General features: G+C 42.5%; 1 protein-coding gene, 2 long non-coding RNA genes and 1 pseudogene across 4 annotated transcripts; 2 read left to right on the top strand and 2 right to left on the bottom strand.

Moving 5' to 3' along the window:
- Positions 1–9,467, top strand: part of LOC112075183 (nuclear factor 1 X-type-like) — a 30,018-nt pseudogene extending 20,551 nt beyond the window's left edge.
- Positions 9,468–12,128: 2,661 nt separating this feature from the next.
- LOC139025653 (uncharacterized) lies at positions 12,129–12,767 on the bottom strand. The gene is made up of 2 exons (XR_011477268.1): positions 12,725–12,767; positions 12,129–12,615 (listed from the first exon to the last, which is right to left on the bottom strand). It is a non-coding gene; the product is annotated as an uncharacterized lncRNA (long non-coding RNA).
- A 1,250-nt stretch (positions 12,768–14,017) lies between these two features.
- On the top strand, positions 14,018–16,143 carry rnf11a (ring finger protein 11a). Its single transcript, XM_024142208.2, has 3 exons — positions 14,018–14,521; positions 14,894–15,063; positions 15,321–16,143. The coding sequence occupies exons 1-3, from the start codon at positions 14,423–14,425 to the stop codon at positions 15,490–15,492; spliced, it is 441 nt and encodes a 146-aa protein (XP_023997976.1). The 5' UTR covers positions 14,018–14,422; the 3' UTR covers positions 15,493–16,143.
- Positions 16,144–16,750: 607 nt separating this feature from the next.
- Positions 16,751–16,952, bottom strand: LOC139025652 (uncharacterized). 2 transcript variants are annotated; one of them, XR_011477266.1, is made up of 2 exons: positions 16,902–16,952; positions 16,751–16,837 (listed from the first exon to the last, which is right to left on the bottom strand). It is a non-coding gene; the product is annotated as an uncharacterized lncRNA (long non-coding RNA). The 2 variants fall into 2 exon arrangements; XR_011477267.1 differs by having other exon boundaries at positions 16,934–16,952.

Genomic DNA, 16,952 nt, shown 5'->3' with positions numbered 1-16,952 from the left:
TGTGTTGGAATTACATAGTTTCTATTTCAAGTCTAATGTGTTAGGATTACATCAGTTACTCTATTCAGTCTAATGTGTTGGATTACATCAGTTACTCTATTCAGTCTAATGTGTTGGATTACATCAGTTACTCTATTCAGTCTAATGTGTTGGATTAATCAGTTACTCTATTCAGTCTAATGTGTTGGATTACATCGTTACTCTATTCAGTCTAATTGTGTTGGATTACATCAGTTACTCTATTCAGTCTAATGTGTTGGATTACATCAGTTACTCTATTCAGTCTAGTGTGTTGGATTACATCAGTTACTCTATCAGTCTAGTGTGTTGGATTACATCAGTTACTCTATTCAGTCTAGTGTGTTGGATTACATCATTACTCTATTCAGTCTAATGTGTTGGATTACATCAGTTACTCTATTCAGTCTAATGTGTTGGATTACATCAGTTACTCCTATTCAGTCTAATGTGTTGGATTACATCAGTTACTCTATTCAGTCTAATGTGTTGATTACATCAGTTACTCTATTAGTCAATGTGTTGGATTACATCAGTTACTCTATTCAGTCTAATGTGTTGATTACATCAGTTACTCTATTCAGTCTAATGTGTTGGATTACATCAGTTACTCTATTCAGTCTAATGTGTTGGATTCATCAGTTTACTCTATTCAGTCTAATGTGTTGGATTACATCAGTTACTCTATTCAGTCTAGTGTGTTGGATTACATCAGTTACTCTATTCAGTCTAATGTGTTGATTACATCAGTTACTCTATTCAGTCTAATTGTTTGGATTACATCAGTTACTCTATTCAGTCTAATGTGTTGGATTACATCAGTTACTCTATTCAGTCTAATGTGTTGGATTACATCAGTTACTCTATTCAGTCTAATGTGTTGGATTAATCAATTACTCTATTCAGTCTAATGTGTTGGATTACATCAGTTACTCTATTCAGTCTAGTGTGTTGGATTACATCAGTTACTCTATTCAGTCTAGTGTGTTGGATTACATCAGTTACTCTATTCAGTCTATGTGTTGGATTACATCAGTTACTCTATTCAGTCTAATGTGTTGGATTACATCAGTTACTCTATTCAGTCTAATGTGTTGGATTACATCAGTTACTCTATTCAGTCTAATGTGTTGGATTACATCAGTTACTCTATTCAGTCTATGTGTTGGATTACATCAGTTACTCTATTCAGTCTAATGTGTTGGATTACATCAGTTACTCTATTCAGTCTAGTGTGTTGGATTACATCAATTACTCTATTCAGTCTAATGTGTTGGATTACATCAGTTACTCTATTCAGTCTAATGTGTTGGATTACATCAGTTACTCTATTCAGTCTAATGTTGTTGATTACATCAGTTACTCTATTCAGTTTAATGTGTTGGATTACATCAGGTACTCTATTCAGTCTAATGTGTTGGATTACATCAGTTACTCTATTCAGTCTAGTGTGTTGGATTACATCAATTACTCTATTCAGTCTAATGTGTTGGATTACATCAGTTACTCTATTCAGTCTAATGTTTGGATTACATCAGTTACTCTATTTCAGTCTAATGTGTTGGATTACATCAGTTACTCTATTCAGTCTAATGTGTTAGATTACATCAGTTACTCTATTCTGTCTAGTTTGTGTCACGTTTGTGTTTCTTGTCTTTTCTAAATGTGTTATATGAATTGTGTCTGGAGTGGATTACATGGACCCAACTAACTCTCCTCCCTCTGCCTACCTCTCCCTCTGTCCCTTCTCACGCTCTCACTCTTCCCCCTCTCCTCCCTCTCTCTCAGGGAGTCCCCGTGCCTCAGCGTCAGCTCTCCACTTCCCCTCCTCCTCCATCATCCAGCAGTCCAGTCCCTACTTCACTCACCCCACCATCCGCTACCACCACCACCAGGACCCGCTCAAGGAGTTTGTCCAGTTCGTCTGTGCCGACGGCTCGGGGCAGTCCGGGGGACAGGTGAGAGGTCAGGGAGGGTTGAGGACGGGGTGGAGGGGACATGGGACACACACAGACTGTTAGGGTTTCACTTCACACAACGGACTAAGACCCTTGCACTCCACACAATCCGTTGTACTGGATTGCCCCCCTATAGAAAAACGGTGGAATATTCAGCCATTTTATTTTGCTGCTCTGCTGGATTCTACCACTAGACCAGGACACAAACCCTTCTTATTGTCCACAATCTCAGATCCCAGATCTATATTTTTCCCTCCCTTTTTAAGTTCTGTATGTCCCAGTCTAACTCCCACATTCTGTCTGTCTTCCTGCTTTAGTGTCCTCCAGTATTTATTTCCATTGTCGTCATGGTTTCTGTGTGTTTGTGTGAGACTGACTGGTGGCTAGCTGGTGCTTCCATCAGCCGTATGTGTGTGTGTCCTGTCCTGGGTGGTGTGTGTGCTGAGTGCTCACCCTGTCCTGGGTGGTGTGTGTGCTGAGCGTTCACCCTGTCCTGGGTGGTGGTGTGGCTGAGTGCTCACCCTGTCCTGTGTGGTGTGTGTGCTGAGTCTCACCCTGTCCTGGGTGGTGTGTGTGCTGAGTGCACCCTGTCCGTGGTGTGTGTGTGTGCTGAGTGCTCACCCTGTCCTGTGTGGTGTCTGCCGTCTCTGCAGCCTAACGGAGGTGGTCACAGCCAGAGCAAAATGCCAGGCTCCTTCCTGCTGCCCCGCCGCCCCAGTGGCGCGCCCCGTGCCCCTCCCCATGCCCGATTCTAAACCAATCACACCACCCCCCGACGCGGCGGACTCAGCTCGCCCGCATCTCCGTGTAAGTGACCCCCCCCCCGCTCTCGCCCCACCTCCAACCACTTCGCCTCAGATCCCCTGAAATATCTAGAGATATCAAATCCTAAATTAAAATGAGTACATGTAGGTTAACTCTAGGTAGAGAAACCCACTCCCCAACCAAGGGTAGTTGGTTAGAGTCCCAACCCAGTCACCACCTCCTCACTCCTGACCAGAGGAGGCTGGTGGGAGGAGTTAAAGGAATGGATTAATGGAACAGAGCCAAAACACTGTTGATTCCATCCTTCCTCCAACCAGCCTCCTCTGATTTGAGCGCCCTGCAGTCCTCACTGTCCTCCCTGGAGCAGTACTCTATCCACTCCTGTAGAGCAGACTGCCACGCCTATGCCAGAGATCCTATCAATCTCCCTCTCTCTCTCTCTTCTCTTCTCTCTCTCTCTATTTCCACCTAACTTTCCTTTTCTTTCTCTCTTTTCCTCTCTCTCTCTCTCTCTCGCTGTGTTTCTGCTAGCACCACAGGAGGCAGTGTAGCTAGGTTTTTCTCCCTTCTTCTTGTTGAAGTGTTTGTAGTAGTAGGGGGGGACCAGTGCCCTGTATTCTGTCCTATAGAGTAGGTCCTAGTGTCTGGCTACCTGCTATCTTTTAATCAACCCAGACTATGCATGGTCTGTCTATGACAACAGAAGACTAAATTGACCCCTCTCTCATTTCTTGTTTTTCTTTGCTTAATTTGATATACTCATTTATTTCCTTTCTTTTTTCCTTTCATTCTTGTTTTTCTTTGTTAAGGGAACAAAATTAGGGCAGTTGGCGTGGACTCCAAAAACATCACGATGCCCCACTTTACCCATGATGCCCCACTTTACCCACAATTCCCTTGCTTCCTTCCACATTAAATCTCACAACAATAAAACAAAATTGAGAACAAAATAAAAACAACTTGAAAATCACATACATAAACAATAAATATCAATCATTATTAAACATATACCGCTAGGCCTAATTAGGGAAATGGGGGGAGAAAGGAGTGTCGCTCGTGGGGTGTGCGTGCTTTACCTCCGTTGGCTGGCTTGGTTCCTCTAGGCAGGCAGGGCGAGGTGCGTTGAAGAGTCGGGCCGAGGGAGAGGCACACCGAGAGAGAGGGGGCACTGGACGGAGCTGCTTTGGTCACTTCCTGTTATTTTTCTTTGTCTCTTTCGTCGTCCTGTTTTCCTACTTTCCCACCCCACTTTTATCGTTTATCGCCTATCTGTATCACTTTATTTATATAATATACTTTATATAAATAAATCTACACCTCTTCTCTCCCTCCTCCACCTCCTTGTCTTTATTATCTTATTCATTTTGTTCCCAGTTTTCAACACACACACACACACACACACATGAATTCCTACAAACTCCTCCAACCTCCCCCCTCACTCGGTCAGAATGGCAGTGTCATTCAGCTGCCTATCATTGGAGTCCAGTAAGCACAACAACTGCCCTAAATTTGGTCCCCTTCTCTGGTCTTGGTACCTTCACCAGAGTAACAGGAGCTCCTTATCAACAGAATGGAGCATTGGCCAGCACAAAAAATTATGATTATTTCCTATTGGTTCCACCCATAGAGCTTATTCCCTATTGGTTCCCCCCCATAGAGCTTATTTCCTATTGGTTCCCCCATAGATTATTTCCTATTAGTTCCCCCTATAGAGCTTATTTCCTATTGGTTCCCCCCTATAGAGCTTATTTCCTATTAGTTCCCCCTATAGAGCTTATTTCCTATTGGTTCCCCCTATAGAGCTTATTTCCTATTGGTTCCCCACTATAGAGCTTATTTCCTATTGGTTCCCCCTATAGATCCAGATCCAGACACAGGGCCCTGGGCTGCAAGGTGTATCTGGGACTAACAGGAGGAGGCTCAGCCCAGTTTACTTCACTTCCCCACAGTAACTAACCCTCYTAAAGAGCTCCCATCTATCCCTGTCTGACCCTCATAAAGGGCTTCCATTTTTCCCAGTCTATCTAGGAGACTTTGGGACTACAGTTTATATGCAGTATTATCAATGATCAAGACTGATCAATTATCAATATAGTCTTATTAATTCTAGCTTATTCTAAACATCATTTCCCAGAATCCAGTAATAACACAGTAACATGCACATATTGTACAATTGTGTGTGTGTGCGTGTGCGTGTGTGTGTGAGTGCGCGCGTATGCGTGTGGCTATGTCTGTCTGTGTGTGTGTGTGGGTTTGAATATGTGTGGGTTTGAATATGTGTGTGTGTGAATATGTGTGTGTGAATGTGTGTGTGCGCATGCATGTGTGTGTGACTATGTGTTTGACTGTGCATGTGTGTGTGTGACGGTGTGTGTATCTCTCTCTCTCTGTAGCATACTCCACGCCAGGCTCCACAGCTCCCAACAGGTTTGTCAGCATCGGAGCACGGGACAACTTTCTGAACATCCCCCAGCAGTCTCAGGTAGCTACCACCTCTCTCCGCTTCCACACACTATCTCACATTTTCTGCCAAACAATTGTAAACACGACAAAACACAACAATCAGACATGTTTTTTTAAATGACTAGTTTTCAGTATTGGTTTGCAGTCTTTGCGACAGTAAACTTGTGGTCTTACCCGGAGGACACACAGAAATCTGCACATCATCAACATTAACTTCAGGGGTGTACATGTATACTGTAGATGGCTGAGGTTTTGGCGTATCAGACTCCATCCTCAGAGTACAGTCCACTTGTGGTGTCTCCCTGGCTGTCTGTGTTGTGCCACTGGGCTGCAGTGTGTTGGGTTGTCRTCCATTACCTACACTACTTTTCTCATTAGGGTCTAACCGCACCTGCCTGCAGACCACTCAGCTATCCCTCCCACAGACACACATGGAAACAATCTGCATTRCTCCTATTCTGTTCTCTCGCTCTCTGTGTCTTCTCTCTCTCTCTCTGTGTCTTCTCTCTCTCTCTTTGTGTCTTCTTTCTCTCTGTGTCTTTTCTCTCTGTGTCTTCTCTCTCTCTCTCTGTCTCTCTCTCTCTGGGTCTTCTCTCTGTGTCTTTTCTCTCTGTGTCTTCTCTCTCTCTCTTTGTGTCTTCTTTCTCTCTGTGTCTTTTCTCTCTCTGTCCTCTCTCTCTCTATGGGTCTTCTCTCTGTGTCTTTTCTCTCTGTGTCTTCTCTCTCTCTCTGTCTTCTCTCTGGGTTCTCTCTCTCTCTCTGTCCTCTCTCTCTCTCTCTGTGTCTTCTCTGTCTTTTCTCTCTGTGTGTCTTTTCTCTCTCTCTGGGTCTTCTCGCTCTCTCTGTCTTCTTCTCTGGGTCTCTTCTCTCTCTCTCCCTGTCCTCTCTCTCTCTGTGTCTTCTCTCTCTCTGTCTTATCTCTCTCTGTGTGTCTTTTCTTTCTCTCTGGGTCTTCTCGCTCCTCTCTTCTGGTCTTCTCGCCTCTCTGTCTTCTCTCTGGGTCTTCTTCTTTCTCCCTTCCTTTCCTCTACCTCCCCTCTCTCGCTTATCTCTTTCAACCCTCCCTTCTTCCCCCACACACTCCCTCATCCACAGATGTAACCCTGGCACAGAGGGAGTCGCCATACACACACACACACACACACACACACACACACACACACTCACACACCTTCAACTGACTTACTAGTGTAGTTTGAGAGCAGAGACATACACCGAGTATACAAAACATAAAGAACACCTGCTCTCTCCATGGCATAGACTGACCAGGTGAACCCAGGGGAAAGCTATGATCCCTTATTGATGTCACCTGTTAAAACCACTTCAATCAGTGTAGATGAAGGGGAGGAGACAGGTTAAAGAAGGATGTTCAAGCCTTGAAACATTTGACACATGGATTGTGTATGTGTGCCATTCAGCGGGTGAATGGGCAAGACAAGAGATTGAAGTGTCTTTGAACGGGGTATGGTACTGGGTGCCTGGCACAACGGTTTGTGTCATGAACTGGGAGGGTGCAACTCTGTATTAGGGTAGGTGTTCCTAATGTTTTTTACACTCGGTGTATAACTGGTCTGAGGAGCTCTCTGGTGGCTAAACACAAGTCATGCAGGGAGAGAAAGAGAGGGGGTTAAGAGAAAGAGAGTTAGTTCAAGCTCTGTGCTCCACAGGCGAAGTCACGTCCTGACTGTCTGGTTGCCCGTGGCAACCAGACATGATGTCATAGGCAGTTTAACTTAGCCTTGAAGGGGGTTAAGGAGAAGGGGGAGTGGTCAGTCCTGCCAGGGATTACATTGGGGGAGAGAGAGAAGAGAGAGGAAGTTGGGAGAGAAAAGAGGAGGAGTTAGAAGCCCAAAAGGATCCTGGGYAAGGGAAAAGGAGGAAGGAAAGAGAGGGGAAAAGGGGGAAGAGAAACTTTCTCTCCGGGGTCCTATAGGAATGTAACAGAATAGAGAGCAGAGCGTAGCTATAGGGCCGTCAGCGATTAGCTGCCTTTCCCTGGGTCTACTCTGGCCTGGCCTGTGGAATGTTGTCTGGAGCCTGAGCAGAGCTGCCACTTCACCAGACCTGGGTTCAAATACTATTTGAAATATTTTCAATTGTGCCAGGCAAGCTCAATCCAGCCTAGAAACAATTTCCCCAAAGTATTGGAACCCAGCTCCCAGAGTCAAATGCCAGCCCTATAACTCTGCCCCTCTGTGAGTCTTATCAAACTGTGAAACCTGATTCTGGGAGTAGCTGCAGGGTCTACAGTAGCTGACTTCATGGTYTCATTTGAAACAGTAAAGAATGTCTTGTGAATCATGTTACATCTAAACTTTGTACTTATTGGAGACTTTGACGGTTGAAATACTACAACGTGAAAGTAGTACTTTTACGAACTGTCGTCTTGAAATGACTTACTTACATACTGTGTGYGGAATGATCAGCTTAAGGTTCCTAGGCATTGGGGTTTGATCGAGGCTCAGCTCAGTAAAGGGAAAAGTTGCTATGAAGGATGGCCCTCTAGTGGCTACTAATTAATTATTTTGCATGACAAAAAACTTTTAATCAATTATTTTCCTGAACCATTTATTTACTTATAAATGTGTAACTGTTGAACTTAGTGATGTTACAAATGACAAAGATGAACCTGATGTTTCCTGTATTTTATTTCTCTTCTACAGTCTTGGTTCCTCTGACAAGGCCTCCGAATCAACCGCTAGAATTGTGTCATGAGAAAATTGGAATGGAAAAACAACACAACACACAAAACAAAACCAACACTGACTACAAACAAACTGCTGACACTAAAGTATTTTTGCTCACCACCAACAACACAAAAACAGAAAATAACCCCCTAGAAGAATACCCATTTCCACCATTTGAACATTTGAACCGGAACAACCATCTCCCTATACAGAAGGCTGAAAAGAGATCGGTTGAAGTGGACAGACTCAGAACGAACGACAGAACGAGGAAGAAGAGGAGAAGAAAGATGAGGAAATGTCAACACAAAACATGTCAGAAAGCAAACAAAATATGCAACCTGACAACTGACCAATTTCGTTTTATTGTTGTTTTTATATTTTTTTTTCACAATGAAACTCCATGCAATGGCTGGGAGATCCACCCACACACAACAGTGTAAAACAAAGACCACAAAAACATAGTTGGCAGAATTTGGTAATTTGAGCTATAGCTATAAACATTGTCACCACCCAAAATAACCCATTCTGTAATCCTTCAGTCTCTCCTCCTGACGGTGCTTTATGTCCCTGCTCCCTCTCTCATCTGTCAACCAGCTGTCCAGGGTTGCCCCGGCAACACCCCACAGCCTCACACAACCACATCCGACTGGCCTCATGCCGCTTGATTTGCTCAGCCCTGAATCCCTCCCTCCTCCCTTCTTCTGATTGGCCAACACTAGGACACCATCCAATGGTGTGATACCATCTGCACTAGATGGCTGGTTTTAGCTTACCCTCTTGTGAAGAGCGATAGCCAATAGCATGAGCCGAGAGCGAACACAAAGCGAACACAACAGACAGACAGCAGACATAACAGACAGTCAATCAGTCAGACATAACAGTCAGACAGTCAGTCAGTCAGACAGACGTAACACAGATGGACAGACAGACTAAGAGACAGACAGACAGACAGTGAGTCAGTCAGACAGCATAACAGACAGTCAAGACAGACAGACAGACAGACAGCATAACAGACAGTCAGTCAGTCAGACAGACATACAGACAGTCAGACAGACAGACAGACAACAGACAGCAGACAGTCATACAACACTATGCGCTCTTTCGTCCCCTCACCTATGCACTACTGAAACAATAAGGGAGAAACAGAGCGATACAGCAGGTCGCTGAAGGCAGTTGTGTGGGGGGGGCAATGGGCTGTGGCTCTGGCATCCTGGCACTCACACATACACGCACTCACGCAGACTCAAAGTACGTACAACACACACACAGATCATCGTATCCAGAACCCACACGTCTGGCAGACACAACTATTCACTGACAATAAATTTTGTCTGTGTGTCCTTCACAGTAACATAATACATGCATAGGATCAACATCATCATGTATAACTAGCTTTCTTTTTGTTTGTAGCCGTTTTCTTGCATTTCATTTTGTTTGCTGGATTGGTTTTGGTTTTGTCTCACTTGGATTTTTTTGCTTATGTTTGACCTTCTTCCCTAAATTTTTCTTCTTTCATCCGCTTTTTATTTTGCAGAAAAAATATCATCTTTGTTTGCAATAACAGACATCTCTGAAATCTCTCACAACACCAGTACAGGAACATGCGACAACCCCTGCCTTGCTTCACCTGTACCACAGTCCATTACTAGCGCGCCAGAGGAACACACGCACCGACACACCACCGTATCAAAATGCACACTACTAACACCGTCCCCCGATTCGAAACACAAGGTGAGCCTTTATATATGAGTTTCTCCAAACTGCCTTTGATAATGGTTTTTCATTCATTTTGACATTTTGTCATTTTTAATTTGAGATACCTTGTTTTTTTTCTATCGTAAATGTGATTATTAAATTGTTATTGTATATTTTTTTTATCATGACACAATAATTCAAACAAAAAAAGCCAAACCTCACAAAATACTGGACTGCCTAGCTGTTGGTTTCTTCCATGTGCAGGGATAGAATTGTCTGACAGCCCAGGCACTCTGAGTTTATAGTCAATTAGCTCTATGTACTCAAATCATATATCACAACTATAACAATCTCATGGAAGTACCTCTGTACTCCCCTATCATGCAATTAGTTCAAATTCAGGTTGATGTTTTTGTTCACATATATGCTAAAGCTACAAAGAATGGTGATGTTTCTTCCTATATGGAAACCATTGGCTATAGGACAGAATCTTTGTAGAAGACCKCAAAATGTTATAAAGAGAGAGAGAGAGATCTTATACATATATATTTATGGTATATGCTCCTTTTTAAACTTGACTAAAATGAGCTTGTTGGCAGTTTAGTTATTTTCTGAACTCTTGAGCTAGCAGAATTCCATGATGGACAGCACCTCACTGTTACCATGACAATTCAATGAGCACCCACCCAACCTCCACATCTACAGTGCAGCATTCAAAAACGAAACAAAAATGTCCATGATGCAAAATAGATGAAACATGTCAAAATCGACAATAGAAAAATTGAAGAAAAAAAGTGTTTGTTTTTTGATGGAAAGTATTATTATTGAAAAATATGTGTCGATTGAGCCACGTGCAATGCATTGGGTAGATTCATTGTGTTTTGTCTGTTAGAGATTTTTAAGAAAGCTAAGAAGAAAAGAGAAAAAAAATCTATTTGTTTCAAGTCCGATGTGCTCCTGGACTCTAAACTAACAGAGCCATATCCTAGTCTTTGTAAGTTGGGGGTATTTGTTTTTATTTTCCTTTATTGTCTCTTTTTTAATGTTTAACGTGTAATCATTTGTTTATAAAAAATGTTTGGAGGGGCTGAAGGAAGATACATTTCTTACAAAACGTTTAAAAAAAAAATTGAACATGAAATGAAAAACCGGTGAAATGAAAAACCGGCACTTTTACACACTATAAAGTACATTCAAACTATTACAAAATGAATGATAATGAACAAAATAATGACTACCTTTAGGAAACCGCATTTATTATTCCTCTTCTCTATTTCTATTCCTTCTCCTGTTTGTAATATTGAGTGGAGGGAGGGGTTCCTGTTCCTTCCTGTATTCCTCTAGTAGGTTGTGAAGCAAAAGGCATTTTGGTTCAACCTTTAGATAGGACGAGAGCTGTACTGTAGGCTTAACAATGCCCACARCTACTTCTTCTGATTTMTCCCAGATTATTATACTCCTCTCTCCGAGTCTGAGCAAGGAAAAAMAGGAAAATGACAGCTTAGAATTTGTTTCATTTGAGGAGCCAGCCAGTCTGTCAGAACCATGASGTAACGATAGAAATACAGTAGGCCTATGCAAAGTGAGCTTCCCTCCACCCCTTCCTTCTCCACCCTCTCCCTCATTCCCCTGTAAATTCACCTTGACTAGTGCTTGTGCTGTAGTGTAGTTTCCCAGCAGTTAAAGGTTGTCCCTTAAAAGTGCCTTTTGTTCACAGACTCCATTTTGTAATCCAGATCGCTCCCCTTTCATTCGAAATAATTCACGGTAGAGGTGGAAGTGCCCCTAAGTGCAGATCTAGGATCAGTTTACTGTACCCCATATCCTGACCTGAACCATTAGGARGGGATATGCAAAACTGACCTTAGATCAGTGCTTAGTAAGTAACTTCATCCTACCTCCACCTCTGAMAAATGATCCCCCTCCATTGTATCAACCTTCCCATAAATCCTTTCCCTTTTCAAAATCCGTATATATATAGTACAAAAGGAAACTGGTGTGAATTAGTTCTTTACTTTTTATTGATAAATGATGAAAAAAAATACTGAAAAAGCAAAAAAAAATTGTTCTCGTTCCCCCTTGCTCTCTGGCTTTTTTCTTCTTCCCTCCGTCTCCTGCTCTCCTCTCCTCTGTCTATCTGTTCTCTCGTAGACACTGGAGTAGTCTGTAACTGTGTCCTCTCTCTCCCTCCTTTCCCCTCCCTCCCTTCCGTTGATGGAAGGGGTTGTTGAAAAAAAAAAAATGGCCGAAACTTTTGTCTTGAGCAGAATGCAGTTAGCTCACGTTATTCTTGTCTGTATTGCCTCTTCTTCACATTGTAACCATTACCCATCCTCTTCAGCTTCTCCATTCAAACAGCTAATGTAAGTGAACAAATTACACCAATGGGCTTTTGGGGTGTGTGCCGCCCAGTGTAGGGTAGGACTGGGTGTTAGCGTTATGGGGTCTTAGGGGGTCAATAATGTTGGGGTAAAGAGAAATTATAGGGGTACCTTGTTGGGGGGGGGGGCTCTGTTCTGCTGTGACAAGTTAAGAGTTTTAATTTTTTTTATTTATTTGTTTTATTTTATGCCTTTATTTTTATTTTTGACTTAATTTGGATTTTTGCTTTCATAGTTCCTATCTATCAGGTATGCCATCATTGGAAACTCTATAAGAGAGTCTTGGACTGTAAATGAAATGCTACAAGCACCTTATAACTACTGGCTGAGAAAAGGGGGTTGCAATACTACCAGCACCACACACACCTAGTCATGTATCAAATACTCTAAACTCTTGTATTATTATTGTGAGGTTTTATCTAGTGAAGCCAGCAGCAGTATTAGCCATTGGCCAGACACCACCACAACCCACCATATAGAGCCAGCATGATCCAGGCTTGAGGCATACTCTCAAGTAAACGTAGTTTGAATGCCAGGCTCTAAAAACTCTGTTCCGTTTTGAGATTTGTTTTTGTTTAGTGGTGTCTAGACAGTACGCCCTTTGACCCCTGACCCTACGCCCTCAGAACAGAAGAGCCCCACTCATGCCTGTAGCTCTGTCTGAAATGGCACCCTATTCCCTACATAGTGCACTACTTTTTCACTATTCCCATAGGGCCCTGTTCAAAAGTAGTGCACTGTGTAGGGAATAGGGTGCCATTTTAAATGCATCCCATGTCTTTGTGTATAAGAAACACCCCAGAGCTCTATAGGTGAAATGCATGTGTTAATTACAGTTTCTTTTCCATAAGAAGAAAAACACAGTTTGAGCAGAGCAGCACCTTGATTGAATAAAAGGATGTTCTTGACTGTAGCACTTGACTGTGTTGTGTCTTTACTTATGATCATGACTGAGAATGGAAATGATGATAGTGGAACCTCATACCTACATTACAAGTTCAGGTAGTTTGATGTGGAAAGGTACCATACAGTGAAGGATGTTCTTGACTGTTGGATCTGTGTTGTCTTCATTATGATGACTGGAAATTAATATGATGAAGGATATAACTATTGTTAGTCTTATTACAGTGGGGGGAAAAGTACCCAATTTCATACTTGAGTAAAAGTAAAGATACCTTAATAGAAAATGACTCAAAAGCCACACAGTAAAGTACTACTTGAGTAAAAGTCTATAAGTATTTGGTTTTAAATATACTTAAGTACCAAAAGTATACTGAACAAAATATAAACGCAACAAGTGTTAGTCCCATGTTTCATGAACTGAAATAAAATATCCCAAAAATGTTCCATATGCACAAAAAGCTTTTCTCTAAAATTGTGCACACATTTGTTACATTGCTGTTAGTGAGCATGTATCCTTTCCCAACATAATCTATCCACCTGACAGCTGTGGCATTTCAAGAAGCTGATTAAAACGCATGATCATTACACAGGTGCACCTTGTGCTGGGACATTAAAAGGCCAATCTAAAAATGTGCAGTTTTGAGGGAGTGTGCAATTGGCATGTTGACTGCAGGAATATCTACCAGATCTGATGCTATTCTCCAGTCATGTGAAATCCATAGATTAGGGCCTAATGAATTTATTTCAATTGAGTGAGTTCCTTCTATGAACGTAACTCAGCTAAAAATCTTAGATCCAGATCAGAGGCAGTAGGGATGACCAGGGATGTTCTCTTGATAAGTCTTGAATTGGACCATTTCCTGTTCCTGCTAAGCATTCGAAATGTAAAGAGTACTTTTGGGTGTCAGGGAAAATGTATGGAGTAAAAAATTGCATTATTTTCTTTAGGAATGTAGCGGAGTAAAATTTGTCAAAATATACATAGTAGAGTACTGATAAACCCAAAAAACGACTTAAGTAGTACTTAAAGTATTTTACTTAATTACTTTACACTACTGCTTATTAGGCACATTTTCTCGTCCACCTACCCGCCATTCTTTCGAAAGGCAACTTCCGGATCTACCAACTTCCCATTAACTAGCTACGTCACTTCTGTGTATACAGTTTGTAAACAAAGCCAAAACAAAGATGGATTCATCAAAAGGTTTAATCTAAAAATATAGTCAGTTCGAATAACCAAATAGCACAAATTGTAATCGGTGTCATTTACAGTTCGCTACTTAAGTATTGGTATAATTAGATACAGCATTTACATGTTGTTTCGAGCGATATTGACTTTTATTTCCAAGTTACACAGCGATTAGAATTGTTTTTCTGCATCGACGTCGGAGGGCTGCTGTTCATTCCTATTCGCTAGCTACCCAGCAGGCTAGCTAAAAATACAACTTATTTAGCAAGACACGTACAAATATTTGTTTTTGTTGCTTATCTTGCTGTSCTGTTAGYTAGCTGTCCTGTTCGTAGTGGGGGTTGTGTGTGCTGGTCCAGTTCAATGGGGAACTGTTTGTCTTCGCAAGGCGCCGACGATTTGTCTCTCCTCAACGAGTCCCAGGAAGCCAGTGTTCCAGGGGAGCCTCCACCGCCTTACCAGGTAAATTCAGGGGGAGATGGATYACATCTATACCGGGGATTCATTGATAACAATGTAAACTAACTGTTCACGTTGTTAAGTTAACCTAGTAGTGTGTTGCATGGTCTGTGTTTTGTATCTTGTTGCTCATTTCKTATTCTGTCAGAAGTGTAGGGTTCACTAGTAAGCTATAACTGTCATTTGGGAATGTCTGGCATGGTTTAGCTTACTAACACTTCTATAAAGGCTTTCTGTCCATTTCCCCACCAAGTCAATGGTATAAAATCTGACTGAGATAGTAGAGGATCCACATGTAATTTTGGGGGGGTCCAGAGACTCCCTGRTGACTGTATCATGGGTTACCCTGTACCCCTCTCCCCACATGCCATACAGGAGCGTGTCCAGGCGCCAGTGTACCACCCCACCCCCAGTCAGACGTGCCTGGCCAGCCAGCTGACAGAGGAGGAGCAGGTCCGTATCGCCCAGCGGATTGGCCTCATCCACCACCTCCCCAGAGGCATCTTTGACCCCGGCTCTGAGCCCTCTGACAAGAAAGTCAAAGAGTGAGTATGTCTTTTACTGCCCTGTGACCAACCATATCATTTTTCTTCTAGCACAACCAATTTAGACACTAATTTACTAGCAATTTCCTATTTCTAGCCATATTATCTTGAGCCATGGCCCAGAAGGATATTAGTGRGTCCTCCCCTCATCCATTACCAAATGTATGTAAGTTAGCTGTAGGCCTCTCATTATTTGAAACCTGTACCAAATTTTGACTAAATGCTATCTATCATGTCGTGCGCCTCACTCTCTCCAGGTGTGCGATCTGCATGAATGACTTTGAGTACGGCGACCCCATCCGGTTCCTTCCCTGCCTGCACATCTACCACGTGGACTGCATCGACACCTGGCTGATGAGGTCCTTCACCTGTCCTTCCTGTATGGAGCCTGTGGATGCCGCACTGCTCTCCTCCTATGAGACCAACTGAACTGGTCTCATAGGAGACCAGTTCACTCATCTGAGCAGTCTCTGGCTGGGTCCTGTTCATTAGGCCAAACAGAAGAAAACTGATTAAAACAGGGAGGGACTTGACCTGGACTTGTCCAATAAGTAACGCTTGTTAAAAACAATTCAGTTGCAAAACTATTCACTATTTAATGTACTACTTTTCACCAGAGCCTTATAGACCCTGATCCAAAGTAGTGCATTAAATAGGGAATAGGGTGCACACAATCCTAGAAACTTCCCCTCTGTTAGAGGTGCCAACGCCCTTATGACACATCACTTCTTTAACCCGGATGTTCTGTTCTAGTCACACAGCCCTGGGAGGAGAGATGGATTGTCAAAATATATATATTTTTTAAATGTAACCTTTATTTAACTAGGTAAGTCAGTTACGAACAAATTCTTATTTACAATGACGGCCAAACTCGGACGACGCTGGGCCAATTGTGTGCCGCCCTATGGGACTCCCAATCACGGCTGGTTGTGATATCAGTCTCTGGATTCGAACCAGGTTGTCTGTAGTGCGCCTCTAGCACTGAGATGCAGTGTCTTAGATCACGGCCCACTTGGAAGCTCCATATGTAGGGCGTGCCACACTGAGTGTGTTGAAAGTGGGGTGTTCTACTCTGTATTGGGCTTTTGGAATTAGGAACGTCTGTCTCTTTCGCCTTTTCAGACTTGTTGCCAAATACATCTTAAGTGAAGTGAAGGATATAGATGGAGAACTTTAGAAGTCATGATGAGAGATATTATTGACAACTGATTTAACCTGTGGATGATCTAAGGGTGGTAGACTAGAGATTGGCCCATTAGTTTAGTTTATGTAGGCTGGTCTTGGATCTGTTAGTGCTGTTTTCTTGACAAACGAAAGACAGCACAGCAACTGGCAAGACGGCACAAACAGATCTATATCTTTGTTATGTGGTTGGTTTATTTTAATTCCCTTTTTCAATCATCCCTCCCCAGAAAAATGTGCAATATGATGTGAGGAAGTGCTAGAATTGCTCCGTTCTGATTGGTCAAAAGAAGGTGACCCCCGACCTTAAACTGCTGTCTCGGCCAATTAGCTTTAAGACGGGTATGGCTTGAATGTCTTAAAAAAGCACAGGGCTCTTGACTAGAATGCAATTTTTTTTCTAATTAAAGGGCACTCCTTAGAGAAAAAAAAAGTTACAAAGTAATGAGATATGAGAATAAACTTTGAGGTCTCCATCCCATGCCGGTCTAGTAGGTTTGCCTCATGCTATTACTACTGGCCTCATACCTTTATTGGAGATGTTACTACTGGCCTCATACCTTTATTGGAGATGTTACTACTGGCCTCATACCTTTAATTTGGAGATGTTACTGACTGCCTCATACCTTATTGGATGTTACTACTGGCCTCATGACCTTTATTGGAGATGTTACTTATGGCCTCATACCTTTATTGGAGATGTTACT

This window comes from Salvelinus sp. IW2-2015, unplaced genomic scaffold (assembly GCF_002910315.2).
Source record: "Salvelinus sp. IW2-2015 unplaced genomic scaffold, ASM291031v2 Un_scaffold3019, whole genome shotgun sequence".
Classification (NCBI taxonomy): domain Eukaryota; kingdom Metazoa; phylum Chordata; class Actinopteri; order Salmoniformes; family Salmonidae; genus Salvelinus; species Salvelinus sp. IW2-2015.
Note: the sequence above shows the minus strand (reverse complement) of the source record. Positions and strands in the feature narration are given on the sequence as shown.

What these genes read in the sequence shown, in the direction of transcription:
- rnf11a (XM_024142208.2), top strand. Translation starts at nt 14,423, where the DNA reads ATGGGGAACTGTTTGTCTTCGCAAGGCGCCGACGATTTGTCTCTCCTC. An exon ending in AGCCTCCACCGCCTTACCAG is followed by an intron (nt 14,522 to 14,893) that starts GTAAATTCAGGG and finishes CATGCCATACAG; the next exon opens with GAGCGTGTCCAGGCGCCAGT. An exon ending in TCTGACAAGAAAGTCAAAGA is followed by an intron (nt 15,064 to 15,320) that starts GTGAGTATGTCT and finishes CACTCTCTCCAG; the next exon opens with GTGTGCGATCTGCATGAATG.